This window comes from Lactuca sativa, chromosome 5 (assembly GCF_002870075.4).
Source record: "Lactuca sativa cultivar Salinas chromosome 5, Lsat_Salinas_v11, whole genome shotgun sequence".
In the NCBI taxonomy this organism is placed as follows: domain Eukaryota; kingdom Viridiplantae; phylum Streptophyta; class Magnoliopsida; order Asterales; family Asteraceae; genus Lactuca; species Lactuca sativa.
Genome location: NC_056627.2, coordinates 271,481,593 through 271,499,911, shown reverse-complemented (window position 1 = coordinate 271,499,911; position 18,319 = coordinate 271,481,593). Strand labels below are relative to the sequence as shown.

Genomic DNA, 18,319 nt, shown 5'->3' with positions numbered 1-18,319 from the left:
GTCGTTAAACGGGGCTTTTGGTCGCACCCGATTAAATGGTAGTAATTAAAAATAAACTTTTTCCAATAAAATGGAAAGATAATTTACGAGTTTATTTTTGCTTAACGAATATTATATAAAATATTCCAACGGGTTTAATTCCGGTCAAAAATATTTTTGGGATAAATTTGGCTAATTTTTTGACGTAATTAATTTCGACGTTAAAACTAACGGGAACTTTTGGGTTGTCACATAATCTTTTGTGAAGATATTCGCATATTGGTAAGTGGAAGGAATATGAAGAACCCGAATATTTCCAAGAGCGACCTTATCGCGAACAAAATGTATGTACGTTTCAATATGCTTCGTGCGTTGATGTTGAACAGGATTGCCGGAAAGGTAAACCGCAAAAACATTATCACAATAGACCAAAGTAGCAGTTTTGAGCAGTATATGAAGCTCAAGAAGTAGATTTCCAAAACAACAACATTCGGCAACCACGTTAGCAACACCCCGGTATTCAGCTTCGGCACTGGATCGAGAAAGAGTAGGTTGTCGCTTGGCAGAACATGAGATCAAATTATCAACAAAAAATACACAGTAACCAAAAGTTGAACGTCGTGTATTGGGACAGCCACCCCAATCAGTATTGGTGTAAGAAATGAGTTGAGAGGATGTAGAAGGGTATAGATGTAAACCAAGATGCATAGTGCATTTTAAGTACCGAATGATCCTTTTTAAAGCATGAATATGTGGCTCCCTGGGTGCATGCATGAACAAACAAATTTGTTGGACTGCGTATGCTATGTCAGACCGAGTGAAGGTCAAATATTGGAGAGCCCCAGCTAATTGGCGATAAAGGGTAGAATCGACAATAGGATTTCCAGCAGAAGCACTGAGTTTAGAATTTGTATCAACGGGTGATGCAACCGGTTTGCAATTATCCATTTTAGCGCGTTTGAGGATTTCACTTGTGGAATTCTGTTGAGAGAGAAACATACGGCCCTTAGAGTAAGTAACCGAGATACCCAGGAAGCATGTGAGTTTGCCAAGGTCAGTCATGTCGAATTGAGATTTTAGAGAGGTGATGATTTCGGCTTTGAGTTTCAAGGACGAAGATGTGAGTACGATATCATCAACATAAACCAGCAGATATGCACACTCATTATTTCGATTGAGAATAAAAAGAGAATTATCACTCTTATTGTATACGAAACGATGTTGAGAAGATAGTGCGAAAAGCGTAGGTACCAAGCCCTTGGTACCTGTTTTAAGCCATACAAGGATTTACGTAACTTGCACACATAACCAGGAAAAGATGGATTCACAAAGTCGGGTGGTTGGTGTATATAAACCGTTTCTTTGAGATTGCCATGAAGAAACGCGTTTTTAACATCAAGTTGATGAATTGGCCACTGATGACTCAATGCAATGCTAAGAACTGTCCTTATGGTGGTTGGGTTGACAACAGAACTGAAAGTTTCATCATAATCAACACCCACTGCCTGTGATTTCCCATTGACTACAAGATGAGCCTTATATCTCTCAAGAGACCCATCATAATTAAATTTGTGACGAAAAATCCAATCACAACCAATGATGTTAGTATCCCGTGGACGAGGAACCAAATCCCACGTGTTTTGCTTAAGCAAAGCATTAAATTCATTAGTCATAGCACTATTCCAGTTTTGATCAAGAAGAGTAGATTTAGGATTAGACGGAATGGGAGAGAGAGAGAGAAGTAGAATGAAGAGCATACTTAGGATTAGGTTTGTGTATACCGCTCATAGATCTTGTGTGTATGTAAGGTTGATTAGGTGGTTGAGAAGGAGGGGTAGGTGTAGGAGGAATAGTATGAGGATTGTCACGAGCGGTAGGAGTGGGAGAGATCGATGATGGATCTTGGGTGGTGCTATCGGTGGTAGTATGGTTATCGGAATGCGGAGGAAATGAAGGATTAGATGTGTCAATGGTGGAGGCTTGGGTATGATGAGAAAAGTAAGGAGAGGGGGTATATCATCAAGGAATTCATAGGAAGTAGGAGGGTAGGTATGACAATTTTGGTGAGGGAATTGTTGTTCATCAAAAGTAACATGAAGAGAAATAATAGGTTGGTTGGTGGAGATAATGTGACACAGGTAACCACGGTGGTTAGGTGGGTAACCAAGAAAGATAGAGGGTATGGATCGCAAAACTAATTTGTGAGGAGTGGTGAAATATATGTTCGGATAACAAAGACATCCGAAGGTTCTTAGATGAGAGTAAGTGGGTTTTCTTAGGTAGAGAATTTCAGTGGGAGTTTTGTTTCGAATAGCATTGGATGGTAGAATGTTGAGAAGGTATGTAGTAAAAGAGAGATCATGATGCCAAAAATGAGGTGGAAGAGAGGCATGAAGAAGGTTAGTACGGATCATATTGTTGATGGTGTGTATAATCCTTTCAGCTTTTCCGTTTTGAGGTGATGTGTATGGACAAGTGAAAAGTTGATGACACATAGAATTATAAAATTCTTTTCCGTTATCACACTGTAGGTTTTTAATGTTACGATGGAATTGTGTTTGAATATATGTTTGAAAGTGGAGATAGGTATTGAAAACTTGGGATTTTGTTTGTAGTGGGTAGGTCCAAATAAAATGAGAAAAATCATCAAGTAAGACAAGGTAATATTTGTGACCAAGTTTAGATTCAATGCGGAGGTCCATAAATTAGCGTGTATAATATCAAAAGGAGCAAATGTAATACCTTGAGATGAAGAAAAAGGTAGACGACAATGTTTTCCTAAAGAACACGCATTACAAGAATGATTAAATATAGAACTAAATTTTAAAATACTAGGCTTAAGCAAATTAAAAACATAATTCCCCAGATGACCAAGACGATTATGTCAAGTTGAAGGAGAGACAGCCGAAAGAGCAACAAAGGAAGTTGGTTTCGTGTTTGAGGAAGGGAAGGGATATAGATCACCGATACTGTTATGCCTCGTTAAGACCTTCTTTGTGATAAGATCCTTCACAGAAAAAACCCAATGAGTCAAATTCGACAGAGACAAGATTATGATGACATAATTTTCGTACGGAAACTAAGTTTTTGATAATTTGTGGAACATGATAAACATTTTGAAGAGAGTAGGATTGGTTTGGAAAAGATAAAGTAGTGGAACCTTGACCAAGACTAGGAATATATGTGCCATTACCAACAATAATTGGATGTGGGTTTGTTGAGGAAAACTTATGAGAAAAGTTACCTGAGTCATTTGTGAGGTGGGAAGTAGACCCGGTATCCATATACCATGAATTTTCTAGAGGACGTAACTGCATGGTGTTAAACGCAACTTCAAGTTGTGCTGGAGTCATAGGAGTAGTATGATCAGTAGAGTAATAGGCATGTGAACCATTGGTTTGTTGCTGTCGGGCCTGTGGACGTGGAGTTGGGCCGAGAAGACCCATTTGAGAACATTGGGCTGTTGTTGGATATGGACAAGGTGGTATAGTCCAAAGAGATGGGTACTACCATGGATTTTGCCACGTATTAGGAGCAAACCCATAATTGTTAAAGCGTCCACGTCCCTGTCCTCTTCCTCGTTGACCACCACAACTGCCCCGGTAACCTCCTCGGTAGCCACCTATGCCGCTACTACGAGAAGTGTTGTTGTTGCTATGATTTTCAGAGGTTTGAGAGATATTGTCGGAGACAGGAGCGGTAGATTTTTGAGTGACCAATGCTTGTGGGGTGTGAGAGGCTTGCTTATTCCTACGCGTTTCTTCCAAAAGAAGCTGAAAACAAGCCTTATTAAAGCTTGGTAACAGATCAGTTTGTTGAATGAGGGTAGAAATGGTGTCATAATTACCTTTTGTTAAACTGGAAATCATTTGAAGAACCATCTTATTTTCATTAATAGGGTTTGTGACAACCGTCAATTTTCGGTCAAGTCAAAGTCAACTAAAGTCAACAAGTCAAACCGGTCAACTCAATTTGCCCGTAGGTACTAGAGTTTATGTTATGTAATTTCTAAACAACTCTCTATTCTAATGAGAGATCATAAATCAAAAAGTGCGTATATCTAGATCTCCTTAACCTAAAACGGTGGTACGTGGAGAGCCAAACCGATAAAACAATGTTACATACTCATCGGGAGTATGCAAGATCCTTAAACAAGGCTTAACGGGGTTTACGGACCTTGCATTGCGAAGCCGGACACTCACATCGTCACACACGAAACCGCTCTCAATCGTTTTCACTCTGTCTCTTCTTATCGAGAATCTCTCCCAAATATCTCTTTGTATGAGAAATCTCTCCAAGAATTTCAAATCTCTCCCAAATCTCTCTAAGTATGTGAAATCTCTCCCAAATATCTCTTTGTATGAGAAATCTCTCCAAGAATGTCAAATCTCTCCCAAATCTCTCTACGTATGTGAAATCTCTCCCAAATATCTCTTTGTATGAGAAATCTCTCCAAGAATGTCAAATCTCTCCCAAATCTCTCTAAGAATGTGAAATCTCTCCCACATATCTCTTTGTATGAGAAATCTCTCCAAGAATGTCAAATCTCTCCCAAATCTCTCTAAGAATGTGAAATCTCTCCCACATATCTCTTTGTATGAGAAATCTCTCCAAGAATGTCAAATCTCTCCCAAATCTCTCTAAGAATGTGAAATCTCTCCCACATATCTCTTTGTATGAGAAATCTCTCCAAGAATGTCAAATCTCTCCCAAATCTCTCTAAGAATGTGAAATCTCTCCCAAATATCTCTTTGTATGAGAAATCTCTCCAAGAATGTCAAATCTCTCCCAAATCTCTCTAAGAATGTGAAATCTCTCCCACATATCTCTTTGTATGAGAAATCTCTCCAAGAATGTCAAATCTCTCCCAAATCTCTCTAAGAATGTGAAATCTCTCCCACATATCTCTTTGTATGAGAAATCTCCCCAAGAATGTCAAAGCTCTCCCAAATCTCTCTAAGTATGTAAAATCTCTCTCAAATCTCTCTCAAAATCTCTCTCAACTTTCTATAATCACTCGGGGCATTCCGACCCTCGAATTTGGCGAAAATAGCCCAAAAGTGGAAGTCTACGCGAAAAACGGGCTTGAGGAACCGAAACCCCTCTTAGGACCCGAAAGTCCTCTTAGGAACCGAAACCCCTCTTAGGACCCGAAAGTCCTCTTAGGAACCGAAACCCCTCTTAGGAATCGAAAGTCCCCTTAGGAACCGAACCCTCCTGATGAAGAAGGCTGCTGAACCGAACCGAACCTCACTCAAAGAATCGAACCGAACCTCACTCAAAGAACCGAACCGAACCTTCGCTTCTGACCCTTCGGACCGAGCCTTCGGACTGAGCCCCTCGCCTTCGCCTTCTTCTTCTGGTTCGCACTTCGCTTCCGGCTCAGCACCAGCAAGGACCGAACCTCAGCCTAGGACCGAGAGGTCTCGCTGGGAATGCTTTTTCTCCCGGTTTTCGACTAAATTCGCATTTTAGGCCCGTTTTTAATTGTTTTAACATGGGATTTTCACCCAAAACTTTATTTTAACATATAAGGACCCTTAACTATTAATTAATCACATTTTTAAGGATAAAACCTTATCCAAAAGAGAGTGGGTGAAGTACAAAGGTAGAGTGTTGACTTTACTTATTTCTATGACACAAACAACCACTCCCATACCCACTCCATGTCACTATTCACCACCAGCCCATCCCTAGTCACTTCATAGGTCCTTTCTCACTATTTTCAACTATTCCCACATTCTTAGGGCTGGAACATCCATCCTCTCTCCTCACACTTTAACCATTCTCTCATTTTTACCAAGAATCACACTCCAAACTCTCTCATCTTTTTCTCTGTAATTCGAGAATTTCAAGGCTTACTCCAAGACTCTTCTCCTAAAATTAGTAAGTATCATCATCTTTCTTATGATTATTACACATCCTCCTACTCAAAATCATAGATTGCTTACACAAACATCATCACATTCTTGTTAGATCTTCGAATCTTCAAGTGATTCTTCAAGTGTTCTTGGGTTGAACACTTCTCTTCTTCAACACTTACCTACTGAAATCACTCAAGGTGAGTTCATACCCCTACATTTTCATGTTTTCTCAAGTTTTTAGGGGGAGAATACAAGTTAAAACACCAAGAACATAACTAAACTTTTCTAACAGCCTTCATCAGAAAAGTTCAACCCCATTCACGGACTGTTTTGGACAACTTAAACATTTTAGTTTTCAAAACTGTTTTAGGTGCATGTAGTTCCACTTCTTAGCTTTAAAATGACTACTTGTACATCTCCATACGATTTTTCTACAATTTATGGTGATTTTTACAAAACTGCCTATCATTTCAAACATCAATCCGGACTAGTCTGTGATTATGGACTTTTTCACCCAAGTTGGATGTCATTAAAAATCATGATAAAAATTATGAGTAAACTAGACACATTTTGGGAACTCTCAGAATTTACGGATTTAGTTTTCAACTTCGTATGATTTTTCTATGACTTTTCAAAAACAGTGTAGAAAGGTTGAAAATTTGTTAACAGTTTATAACTTTCATAACACTTTGTATTATGTTGAGCAAAGTGTATAACGATAAGTTCTAAATATTGAATGTGTTTCCTTGTTAGTTTATCATCATAAACTGAAATATAGTCATTCATGATAAGATTATTCATTCATTTAGAACACGTATATTAAGCTATAATGAGCATAGTTTATGGATTCATAGCATTAAAGCATTCATAAAAGAATTCTTATACATTACAAACGTTTTGGATAAACTATAATAGGTATAGTTTATGTATCATTTACTTCTCAAACTTATTTACCAAAGGTTTTCAGTTTAGTTCACGTAAATCTGTTAATGAATAAATTTGTGAGTCATTCCCTTCGGGTTACTTCCAAAGTAACAAAGTCAAAAAGTCCTGTAAATTGTAACCAGAGTCTCTTGTAGGGAGAACGTGATAGTTGTGTATAGATCTATATTGGGTTTGACAAACCCACACCAGAGCTGCTTGCAATAGCTAGACCGGCAGGTCTGTAGTGACAAGTGTCATTTAACTGCGACGCCTGAAGAACGTCGTATTACGAGGCCGTCTATGTCAAGTATGGTTATGATAGCTCACATGTGGTATTAACAATCATAAGGTTTACGGGTTCTAACTTTAAATTAGCGAGTTATGTCTATTTAGCTCACTGAAATTACTTTAAGTATGGAAAAATACTTGTACGCCTTCATATCAAAAAGGGTTTTATATCGATTTAAAATCACTTTTTACATCAACAATTACATACTTTATTGTATACTTTTGGTCTTGGTATTTAAGACTACACATCATTCATTACGGGATTTTTCTCACATCAGAAAGGGTTTTATGCCAATTTAAAACCACTTTTATATTTTTTTAAGTATGACAAATATTTGTTCATTTTCGGTCCTGGTATTTAGGACTACATAACTTTTGTAAGGAAAATATTGGATTTTTCTTGGTAACATACATCTCTTTACAAAGATCGATTTTCAAACTCTTACTGTCAAAAGCTTATGAACTCACCAACCTTTGTGTTGACACTTTTCAAAACTACTTGTATTCTCAGGAATTCAGTGAAACAGGAAATCAACCACGTTTTGAGGATGGGACGATAAATCGTCGAACAGTTCATTTTGTATCATAATGTAATTGATTTGAATCATGTAAACATATACTTTGGTGTAATTTTTTTTCAATTATATTTATGATGGTTGTATTTACTTTGAGCACTATTATACTCGTTGTTGTGATACTCTACATGAAGTCCTCCACCCCCGGACGTTTCCGCCATCCTTGGTTTGGGGGTGTGACAGGGTTGCCCACGTTTGCGAGTTGATCAGCCAAGTTTTTGAGACGAGAGCAGTAATCATTAATATTTGAGAAGGAATCGAGACGAGTAGTGTTGAACTGCTCCTCCAAGTAGACTGCTCGAGTTGCTTTATTATCTGGAAAGATCTATTCAATTCGATTCCAAAGTTCTTGAGCGGTAGCACGGGTTTCATGAAAGTTTGTATAAGATCTGTGGAGATTGTTGCGTAGATCCACTGTTTCACAATTACATCTAGACCAAACTAGATATATGCACTGATATCGGTAGGACGCGGAGAATCGGGTTTAATGTGGTCAAGCACATCATAAGCACATGCATGGATGTTAAAGAGTTCCATCCATGAGGCATAATGACCATCAGTTCGATCAAGAAGAATGGGGATCAAGTTCTTGATGTTGTTAACACTAAAAGCAGGATGAAAAGGTGTTCTAGGTGGGTTGGAAGATTCACCTATCATCGTATGAGAAGGTAAGGGCAGAAAAAAAAAATGTCGGCAGAAGAAGAAGATTTGTGGGGAAGAAGAGAGAATTAGGGTTCTGATACCATATAATAAAGTGAATATTGACTGTAATCTTTTCTACCTTCTCATTCATCATAACGTGAATATATATATATATATATATATATATATACACACACACACACACACACACACAATACATATGGAGATGAGATCCTTATAAATAAGGGAAAGATCAAAACCAAAGATAAGATAAATACAATAATGGAAATGATATCTTCTAATAATCTATTTCTCCTCTTCCTACCAGTCCTAAGTCCGCTCTCCTTGACCGTAATTGGAATTGTTCTATGAAAACTGAGTTTAATGCTTTACTTCACCAAAAGACATGGGATTTAGTACCTTGCCCACATAATGCTAATATCATTGGTTGTCACTAGATTTATTGACACAAGGTCAAATCAGATGGTTCTCTTGAAAGGTATAAGGCACGACTAGTTGTTAATGGTAAGTCTCAGGAGGTTGGTGTTAATTGTAGTGAAACATTCAGTCCCGTAGTCAAACCTACCACTATTAGAACAGTTCTCAGTCTGGCCTTAAGCAGAAATTGGTCAATTAATCAACTTGATGTCAAAAACGCTTTTCTTCATGGAACTCTCAAAGAAATAGTCTACATGCATCAATCACCTGGCTTTACTGATCCCTCATATCCAATTCATGTTTGCAAACACTGTAAGTCTTTGTATGGTTTAAAACAGGAACCACGCGCATGGTATCAACGGGTCTCCCATTACCTTCTCAACATCGGGTTTTTGTGTAGCAAAAGTGATAACTCTCTATTCATCTTACGCAGAAACAATGCGTATGCATATTTATTGGTTTATGTGGACGATATCATTCTTATAGCCTCCTCCCTCACACTCAAGGCTGCCATTATCTCTTCTCTTAAGTCGGAGTTTGACATGAATGATTTGGGAAAACTAACATATTTTTAGGTGTTTCAGTTACTTACTCCACAAGTGGTATGTTCCTTTCTCAACATAAATATGCTACTGAAATCATCAAACGAGCCAAAATGGAGAATTGTAAGCCTGTTGCTACCCCCTAGCACGAATTCTAAACTCAGTGCTTCTATGGATGAACCTATCATTGACCCCTCTGCCTATCGTTAACTTGTTGGTGCTTTGAAATATTTAACCTTCATGCGACCTGACATAGCTTACGCGGTTTAGCAAATCTGCCTCTCCATGCATGCGCCTAGAGATCCACATCTTAATGCATTAAAACAGATTATACGCTATTTGCAAGGAACTAAAGCTCTCGTATTACACTTATACTCATCCAAACCATCTCAACTCGTTGCTTATACTGAAGCCGATTGGGGTGGTTGACCCCATACTAGACGTTCTACTTCTGGTTATTACGTGTTCCTCGGTGACAATTTGGTATCTTGGTCTGCCAAACGTCAACCCATATTATCTTGTTCAAGTGTCGAGGTGGAATATAGGGGTGTTCCTAATGTAGTTGTATGTAACGTTCCAAAAATCACATGATAAAAATTTCATTGTTAATATAATCAAAACACTCAGCTGATCTTTATTTAAACATTTGGAAGTTTTTCAAATAAAACAATTATTATAGTGCATTCCCAAAATCACGAATTGTGGAAAACACGGGTGTATGTGCTGCGATCAAGCCAGGCCCTTCCCTTTCGAACCGGAAGTACCTGAAACCATAAACCACAAACTGTAAGCACAAAGCTTGGTGAGTTCCTCAAGATACCTCATACCATACATATCATATAACGGGACCCGCCCAAATGAGATACGGGCCCCACCCACACTCGCATAACGGGCCCCGATCAATGAGATATGGGTCCCACCCACACTCGAATAATAGGCCCCGCCCAATGAGATACGGGCCCAACCCACACTCGGATAAAAATGAGATACGGGCCCGACCTACACTCGCATAACGGGCCCCGCCTACTAAACATATAACCATATAATCATATAACATTCAAACACATGCGAAAATCACAAAGATAGTAGCATACTGTACAATCATCGCCCCCCCCCCCCCCCCCCTTAACATACAAATCATATATGCATAACCTAATACTAGCATACAAAATAGCCATCAGTCCCCGCCCAATAAGCATACAAAACACATACACATGCAAGAATCATACAGACATCTACCACTCTACATAGCAAGCCATAGGCCGACATTGGTGCCTTCGACCTGCTAAACATAGTGAGGAGACTCACCTCGACAGCTAAACCCACAAATAAATCTCTGACCACTGATCCGCTAGAATCCCCGAGATATCAAAAAAATAACAACCAATTAACAATTGAGATCCAAACTGAATCCAATCATCGACATAGATGGGGTAAAAAGACCATTTACCCCTCATCTAGTTTAGTCCAAGACTACGACCCAAACTCACAATCAAAGGCCTACAAACCAAATAATCAACCAAGGTCTACTGGTGGCCTAATTTTCCAAATTGAGCCAAACCCAAAAACACCCAATGGTCAACCCTAGTCAACTGCAAAAGTCAAGGTCAAGATCAACAGTCCATGTTGACCCAACTCGCCGTGTTGCCTTTTGGACATGTCGTGTTCTTCCATCATCCAGATAATCGGGAAATCCCTAGCCAACACGTCGTGCTTGCTTGAGATTCAACATCTTAACCAATAAGCACTTAATCCTTAAATACATGTCCCCAAAACATAGATATGACCTCCTTGAGCTAGATTATCATGTAAAGTTGCCAACTTTACGTCCATATATGACTAAATGAAGCTCTTAAGCTAAAAAGGGACTTAATAGGGGACATGAAGCATGCATGACACCATTCCCAACATAAAGCTTGCACCTTTATGCTCAAGGATACCAAAACAACTCCAGATCTGAAAGAACAAGCCCTTAAACAACTCAACTCATCCAAAGACCCTAAAAGGAGACAAAAAATTATAATAAACTAGCCATGAAGAGATCTAATCATACACAAGCCAAGATGCAAACTTGATACCTCAAAGAAATTGCAAGAAGTGGAGATTTTGGATCTATGATCTTCCTTCCAAGCTAAGCACCTTTAATCTTCAAAGCTTCCTTTGGAAATGAGAAAAATAATTACAAGAATCCACTCAAGGCTCAAGAACACCACCAAGAAAGCTTAAGGGACGAATTAGGGTTTAAGTGGCAATGGAGGCTGGTAAGGAGACCAGCCCTTGGGGTTTAAGGGGATTATATAGGGTGCAATTTAGGGTTTCCTTCCCAGCTGCCAATACGTTGTGTTTAGACACCAACACGTTGTGTTGGTCTTAATGAGAATCGTGCTTGCCTTAACTAGACACGTTGTGTTGGTTCCTCCAACACGCCATGTTCCAATCCCCAAAATAGGATTCATTCCCTACAATTGCTCCTCAAGATTCCGGGTGTTACATTTTCGAAGCTTGTTGGATGCGCAATCTACTTCTTGAACTTCAAACCCCTCTCACGACAGCTACCTTAGTTTATTGTGATAATGTCTCTTCCGTTTATCTTTTTGGTAACCCGGTGTAGCATCAACGGACAAAGCATATTGAAATGGATATACACTTTGTTCGTGATAAAGTAGCTTTTGGTCATATTAGAGTTCTTCATGTCCTTTTCTTACCAATATGTTGATATATTCACCAAGGGATTACCACGATAATTATTCTTGGATTTTAGATCCAGTTTGAGCATTCGTCCTCCTCCCGCTCCAACTGAGGGAGGCTATTTATAGATATGATTATATTTACCTTTGGTAGTTATATTTTGCCCAATTATAGGGATTCCTTGTATTGTATAAATATCAAGGTTCCAAAAATTGGGAACGTATGTCGGTTTATATATATATATATATATATATATATATATATATATATATATATATATATATATATATATATATATATATATATATATATATAAACCGGCATAAATACTTACCCTCACCATTCGTTAGTATTATTATGGAGAGGTTGCAACATATTAGTCATTTGATCACTTTATACTTTGTAGGTATATCTGGAATTCATTCTTTTCAAAAATATTATAAGGAAAATTTTGTTTATATCCTTGGAAATTTTAAATATTACATTTATATTTTTGCAAATTTTAAAATTATATATATATATATATATATATATATATATATATATATATATATATATATATATATATATATATATGTATATGGAAAAGTTCAATAGAGAACCATAATTATGGGTTCTTCAAGGAACCAATTTTTTTTTTCAATTTCTAGAGCTTATTCTTTATCGAAAAAAATCTAAAAATATCTAAATTCATATATTAACATTGTGAATGTGAAAAATATTTTTCGGATTTACCGTGTGAATCCGGATTCACGTTGTGAATTTTCGAAGATTCACATTGTGAATTTGACGTAAAAAAAAAATTCGAATTATATATCATTGGAAAAAGGATAAAAAAGTTATGAATTTCTGTATTTTTAGTTTTTTTTTTATAAAAAATAAGTTTTAAGAGTTGAAAAAAAAATTGGTTCCTTGGTTCCTTGGTTAATTATGGTTCTCTATTGAACCTCACCTTATATATATATATATATATATATATATATATATATATATATATATAGGGGAAAGTTCAATAGAGAACCATAATTATGGGTTCTTTAAGGAATCAAATCTTTTTTTTAATTTCTAGAGCTTATTCTTTATCGGAAAAAAAAATCTAAAAATATTTAAATTCATATATTAACATTGTGAATGTGAAAAATATTTTTATGATTCACCGTGTGAATCCGGATTCACGTTGTGAATTTTCGAAGATTCACATTGTGAATTTGACGTAAAAAAATATAAAAAAAATTGAATTTTATATCATTGGAAAAAGGATAAAAAGTCATGAATTTCTGTATTTTTAGTTCTTATAGGTAGTCAGTCTTTACTTCACTCGATCAGGTCATAGAAAGAAGTCCGAACTCAAAGCCAATTTTTGATAAAAAAATAAGTTCTAAAAGTTGAAACAAGATTGATTCTTTGGTTACATAGTTAAAAATGGTTCTCTATTGAACCTCTCTCTCTCTCTCTCTCTCTCTCTCTCTCTCTCTCTCTCTCTCTCTCTCTATATATATATATATATATATATATATATATATATATATATATATATATATATATATATATATATATATATATATATATATATATATATATATATGAAACTATAAAGCCCACATCTACATCCAAATTCAAATTTTAATTAGATTTAAACTAATTTAATATTAAAAGTTTTTCTAGAATTCAAAATTCCATATTATTATATAAAATACCCTTCCCAAATTAAAGATCAACATTAACCCAAATGCTTGCCAAATCTGAAACGGCCAAACCTATTATGTGTCTACATGGTTAAAAATGAAAAGTGAAATCTTTTGAAAAGGGACGAAGTTGTCAATGACTTCCAACTTTCAGCCTAGGTGGAAAGAGAGATGGGTTATAAAAAAGCTTGAACCTGGATTTCCAAAAAAACATGTGAGGTGAGGTTAGGTGAGGTGGAAGTTCAATCCCTATAATACCTAAAAGGGTCCCTCTTAAACTTGTGGGAAAATTTTCCCTTGAAATTTATATGGAAACTATGTTTGTCTTATAAAAAAGCTTGAACCTGGATTTCCAAAAAAAACATGGGCTATATATGTTTGCCTTATAAAAAAGCTTGAGCCTGGATTTCAAAAAAAACGGCCGAAGTCACTTAATAAGACAAACATATATATTGCCCCATGTTATATCTCTTATAACGATTATGACTTTTGTATCTATCTTATGTGATTTACTTTGCTTTTTATGTTACTTTCTCCTTTTTATACCATAATTTAATTTATTAAAAAAATCAATATCAATATATAAGATTAAACAATTGTTTCTATGATTAGCAGATTAGCATAATGAAGAAGAGGAGAATTGGGTTTAAGCTTCGACAGGGAAGAAATGGCACCAAGAAGTTTTATAATATTTAATTAGGTTTAATCTTAATTAAATTGGTTTAATGCTCACTTTTGAGTTGGGGAGGATATTTTAGTATATGAATTTTTTTTTCTTGATGAGTTTTTAATATTAAATTAATTTAAACCTAATTAAATTATGATTTTAGATATACATGTGAGTTTTATAGTTTGAGTATATATATGTGATTTTAGAATTTATAAGAATATAGATGTAATATTTAAAGTTTTCAAAGATACGAAAGAAATTCTCCTTTATAAGACAAATCTTTTTATGTGCTAACATTTATTATCTAAGGCTCATCGTCGAAAATAAGGATTTAAATAATAAAGGGTTTAGCACAAATTTGCACTTGCATCCCTACACACACAGACATCATTTCATAAACTTAGTAGGGTTAAAACAGTCAATTTAGAAGATAAGGGCATGGCGGTATTATTTATTGAAAAACAATATTTGGATTTAACTTGTAGAGATGTAATTAAATGGATCCAAATATCCGCAATATTTATCGAAATTTGATTTTATTCAAGTGATTGCAGGTATAGTAATAGATATGCTTATATAGGTATTTGTATAAGCATCATTAACATAATTGATAAAACTGTAAAACTACAAATATTTACGCATACATAATAACATGCATAATGCACAAGTATTTACGCATTGTTATTCAAACAAATTCAACACAAACCCTAAACTCGGGTTCTTTTTCAATCACATCATATTCCCTAACCCTGCGATACCCTCCAACCCCACTTCTCGATGACTTTCCGGTCACCCTTTTTGCCGCAGCACACAACACACCACCACCGCCAGTCGCCGCCACTGGCCCACCGGAAAAACAAGGTCGTGATGAAGATGATGTGTAGCCAAATTCAGCGTCATCATGGTGTTTCAGAAGCTCAGACAAAAGCAATACAAGAGAAGCCATAATCGCCTTTTTTATATTTTTTTTCACCACATAACTCTTTTCAATATGTGTACATATATACATGGAGAGTAGAAAGGTTAGCCCATAGTAATAATTAAATATGGTGGCTGATACTCTGTTGGCTACAGCTGTTTTTCTCTTTTTCTTCGGATACTAAAAATTCTAGCGGATTCTACTTAAAAATGGTGGCTGATAGTCTGATACCCATAATTTTTCTTCACTGAAAATTCAGTCGTATACTAATCAATTATCACAGACAGGAATATTCCTCCCATATCGCCATGCACATATTCCTCCCAATCAGGAATATCTGCATTTTCCGTAAACAAAGTTAGAGAAAAGATTCAATAATCTAAGACCATTTTACTCCCTTTTAACTGATATATGTACATCTGTGGTGAAAATTACTTGATTAGTTAAAACACACTTTCAACTGTTTGAGAATATAGACGACCAAAATCAATATATATATTTCGAATTATTTAAGAGAGCAAATTAATCAACATGACGTCGAACCTGAACCATAAACTCTGCTAAGTGCTAAATAGAATATGAAAAGAAAATCAGGAAGAGCCAAAAGTTACCTTGTTATCAAAACTTTTTATTATCATAATCACAAACTTGTGTTACATTTAATACAAATTTATGTACACTACAAGATTACCGTTACCTTCAAAGACATCGATTCAAGGTAGCCCTTCAAGACTCCAATTAACTATAACTGCTAATAAATATTGTACTTAATTAACATTGACCAAATTGCCCTTGTCTAGCTTAATAGCTTATATTTTTCAACATTCCCCCTTAATAGAGAAAAAACCGAGCTTTTATTTCAACTTCTTGAGATCACCAACCTTAGAGGTCTTGATGCGCATTTATGTTGCATGTTTTGCATAAGCAAACACCAAGATCTTTTCAACATCAAAGCGTCATGGGATTAATCTCAAACTTCATCTTCTTCATAGAACTTTTTGTTGTAATAAAGTAGATGGTAACAGGATTGTTCTTCGCTAAGAACAAAACAAACCCTTTCATTAATCCCCCACATCATCAAACTATTAAAAGATTTCAATCATTTGAAGGAATATTGTTGCAAGAAGAAGTAGTATAGAAGCAGATTGTTGTTCTACACCAAAAAAAAACACAAACTTTTCATCTCCCACGTAATCTTCATGCATCACGTATCTGAACACCATCAAACAAAAAACATTTCTTGCGCTTGTTTTTGCAATAATTAGCTTCAAACCACCACAAGATCTTTTCACTTGGTGTCATACTCATAAATCACACGTTGAACAAATAATCATCAATCTCATTTCTTTTTTTGCAATCATAGAAAATCAAGATTTCACCTTTTCTTCTTTTGCTATATCTTCGAAGCCCGGACATCTTTCATACCCCATGACCACGTGATATGATTCTTTTTTTGCCTACATCTTCGAATAAAGCACATACATCAAGATTCAAGATTTCACCTTTTTTCTCTTTTAAGTCACTTGTTGCAGGCCTTTCTTATGAGCCATAGACTTGATTCTTTACATTAATGTACATACAAGTTAGATTTTATCCAATTAAGATTAAAAAAAAAAAAAACAAATTAGATTTTTTTTTATGGATTATGAATTTGGATTTGTTGTATCTTTATTGGATCTTAACCGGTTTGGAAATGTGACATCGAGGATACTTTGTATAATCCTGTTTTTTTTTTCAATACTAATTAAACTCCAATCAGATATAGATTTCTATTAAATTTTATTTTAAAGGAAAATTAAAAATAACTATGAACACCAATACAAAAACATAAAACTAGGAAATGAGGTACAATTTTTATTTGTTGGTTAATTTGTCGTCATATTTGATATTTTCATTTTTTTTGTTGGACATGGTCTAACTCATCATTCTCTTTTTTTAGAAATATCGTCGTCTTTCTCATCCACTTTTATGGTTGGGAGTGATATCTCGAACATATGAAACTTCTTTTTCATGTATTTGTTGTTCGACCGATTCAAATTCGTTTCAAATTTGTCTTCAATGAAAACGACATGTTGTAAACTTTCTAGGACAGCCAAGTATTGTTCAAACAAATGCACTGCTTATATTGATTGGGAGATTAGTCTTGACCTTTGTGCCAATATTACCCTCCTACTAAGAGAAAATGTAAATTCTAAAGCTACCGTAAATAATTGGGTTATTAGTAAATCACAAGACATGGATTAGCGCTTATTTTCTTACAATCAAGCCAAAATATGTAGGTTCTTATGTTCTTCAATGGCATATGTGCTAAAAAAGTCATGCCATATAATTTCTCAATTTGCTAATTTGGGCAGAAGTTAGTTGTCATTTACTAATTTTCCCTTCTAAAATATTATAAAGTTGGATATTAATAAGTTTGTACTGGAGGCAGGATTATCATATTTCAATATGGGGGGTCTTAAATACGCCTATTTTTGCTGCTCGGGACCCAAATTAAGTAAATTAGATCGCTTTCTTGCTTGTGCCAACTTCATCAAACATCACCCATCTCTTGCAGCCACTGCACTCCCTCGTGAGTTATCGGACCACTCTCCAATCACTTTGATCTCTAGCGTTGTGGATTTTGGGCCATCCCCGTTCAAATTCTTTAATTCATGGCTTTTGGTGGAAGGAATTAATGAGGTTGTTACAACTGCATGGTCAGAGTTCAAAGGATATGGAACCGCTGATATGCAGTTAATGGCCAGACTTAGACATGTTAAATATGTTGTAAGAAATTGGAGGAACATGAAATTCAAAGAAGAAAACAAGGAGCTGATTGATCTTAAAGAGGAGAAAGCACGTATGGAGTTAGTTGCTGAGTCTCGACCTTTATCAGATGATGAGTTGAAGGCATTATGTAATGGTGCCCAAAGAATTCTGGAGCTTGAAAAGCTTAAATCGTTGGATCTCAGACAGAAAGCAAGGATCAGATGGACAATAGACGGAGATGAAAATTCGAAATTTTTTCACGGGGTCATTAACAGTAAAAATAAGAGGAATCGTATTCAGGGCTTATCAATAAATGGCAGGTGGACGACTGATGTTAACAGAAATAAAGACTGA

At 35.8% G+C, this 18,319-nt stretch overlaps 1 protein-coding gene across 1 annotated transcript; it reads left to right on the top strand.

The window, feature by feature from the left end:
* Nucleotides 1-17,662: 17,662 nt before the first annotated feature.
* LOC111912494 (uncharacterized) lies at nucleotides 17,663-18,319 on the top strand. Its single transcript, XM_023908232.1, has one exon. It carries the CDS (start codon nucleotides 17,663-17,665, stop codon nucleotides 18,317-18,319), a length of 657 nt encoding a protein of 218 aa, XP_023764000.1.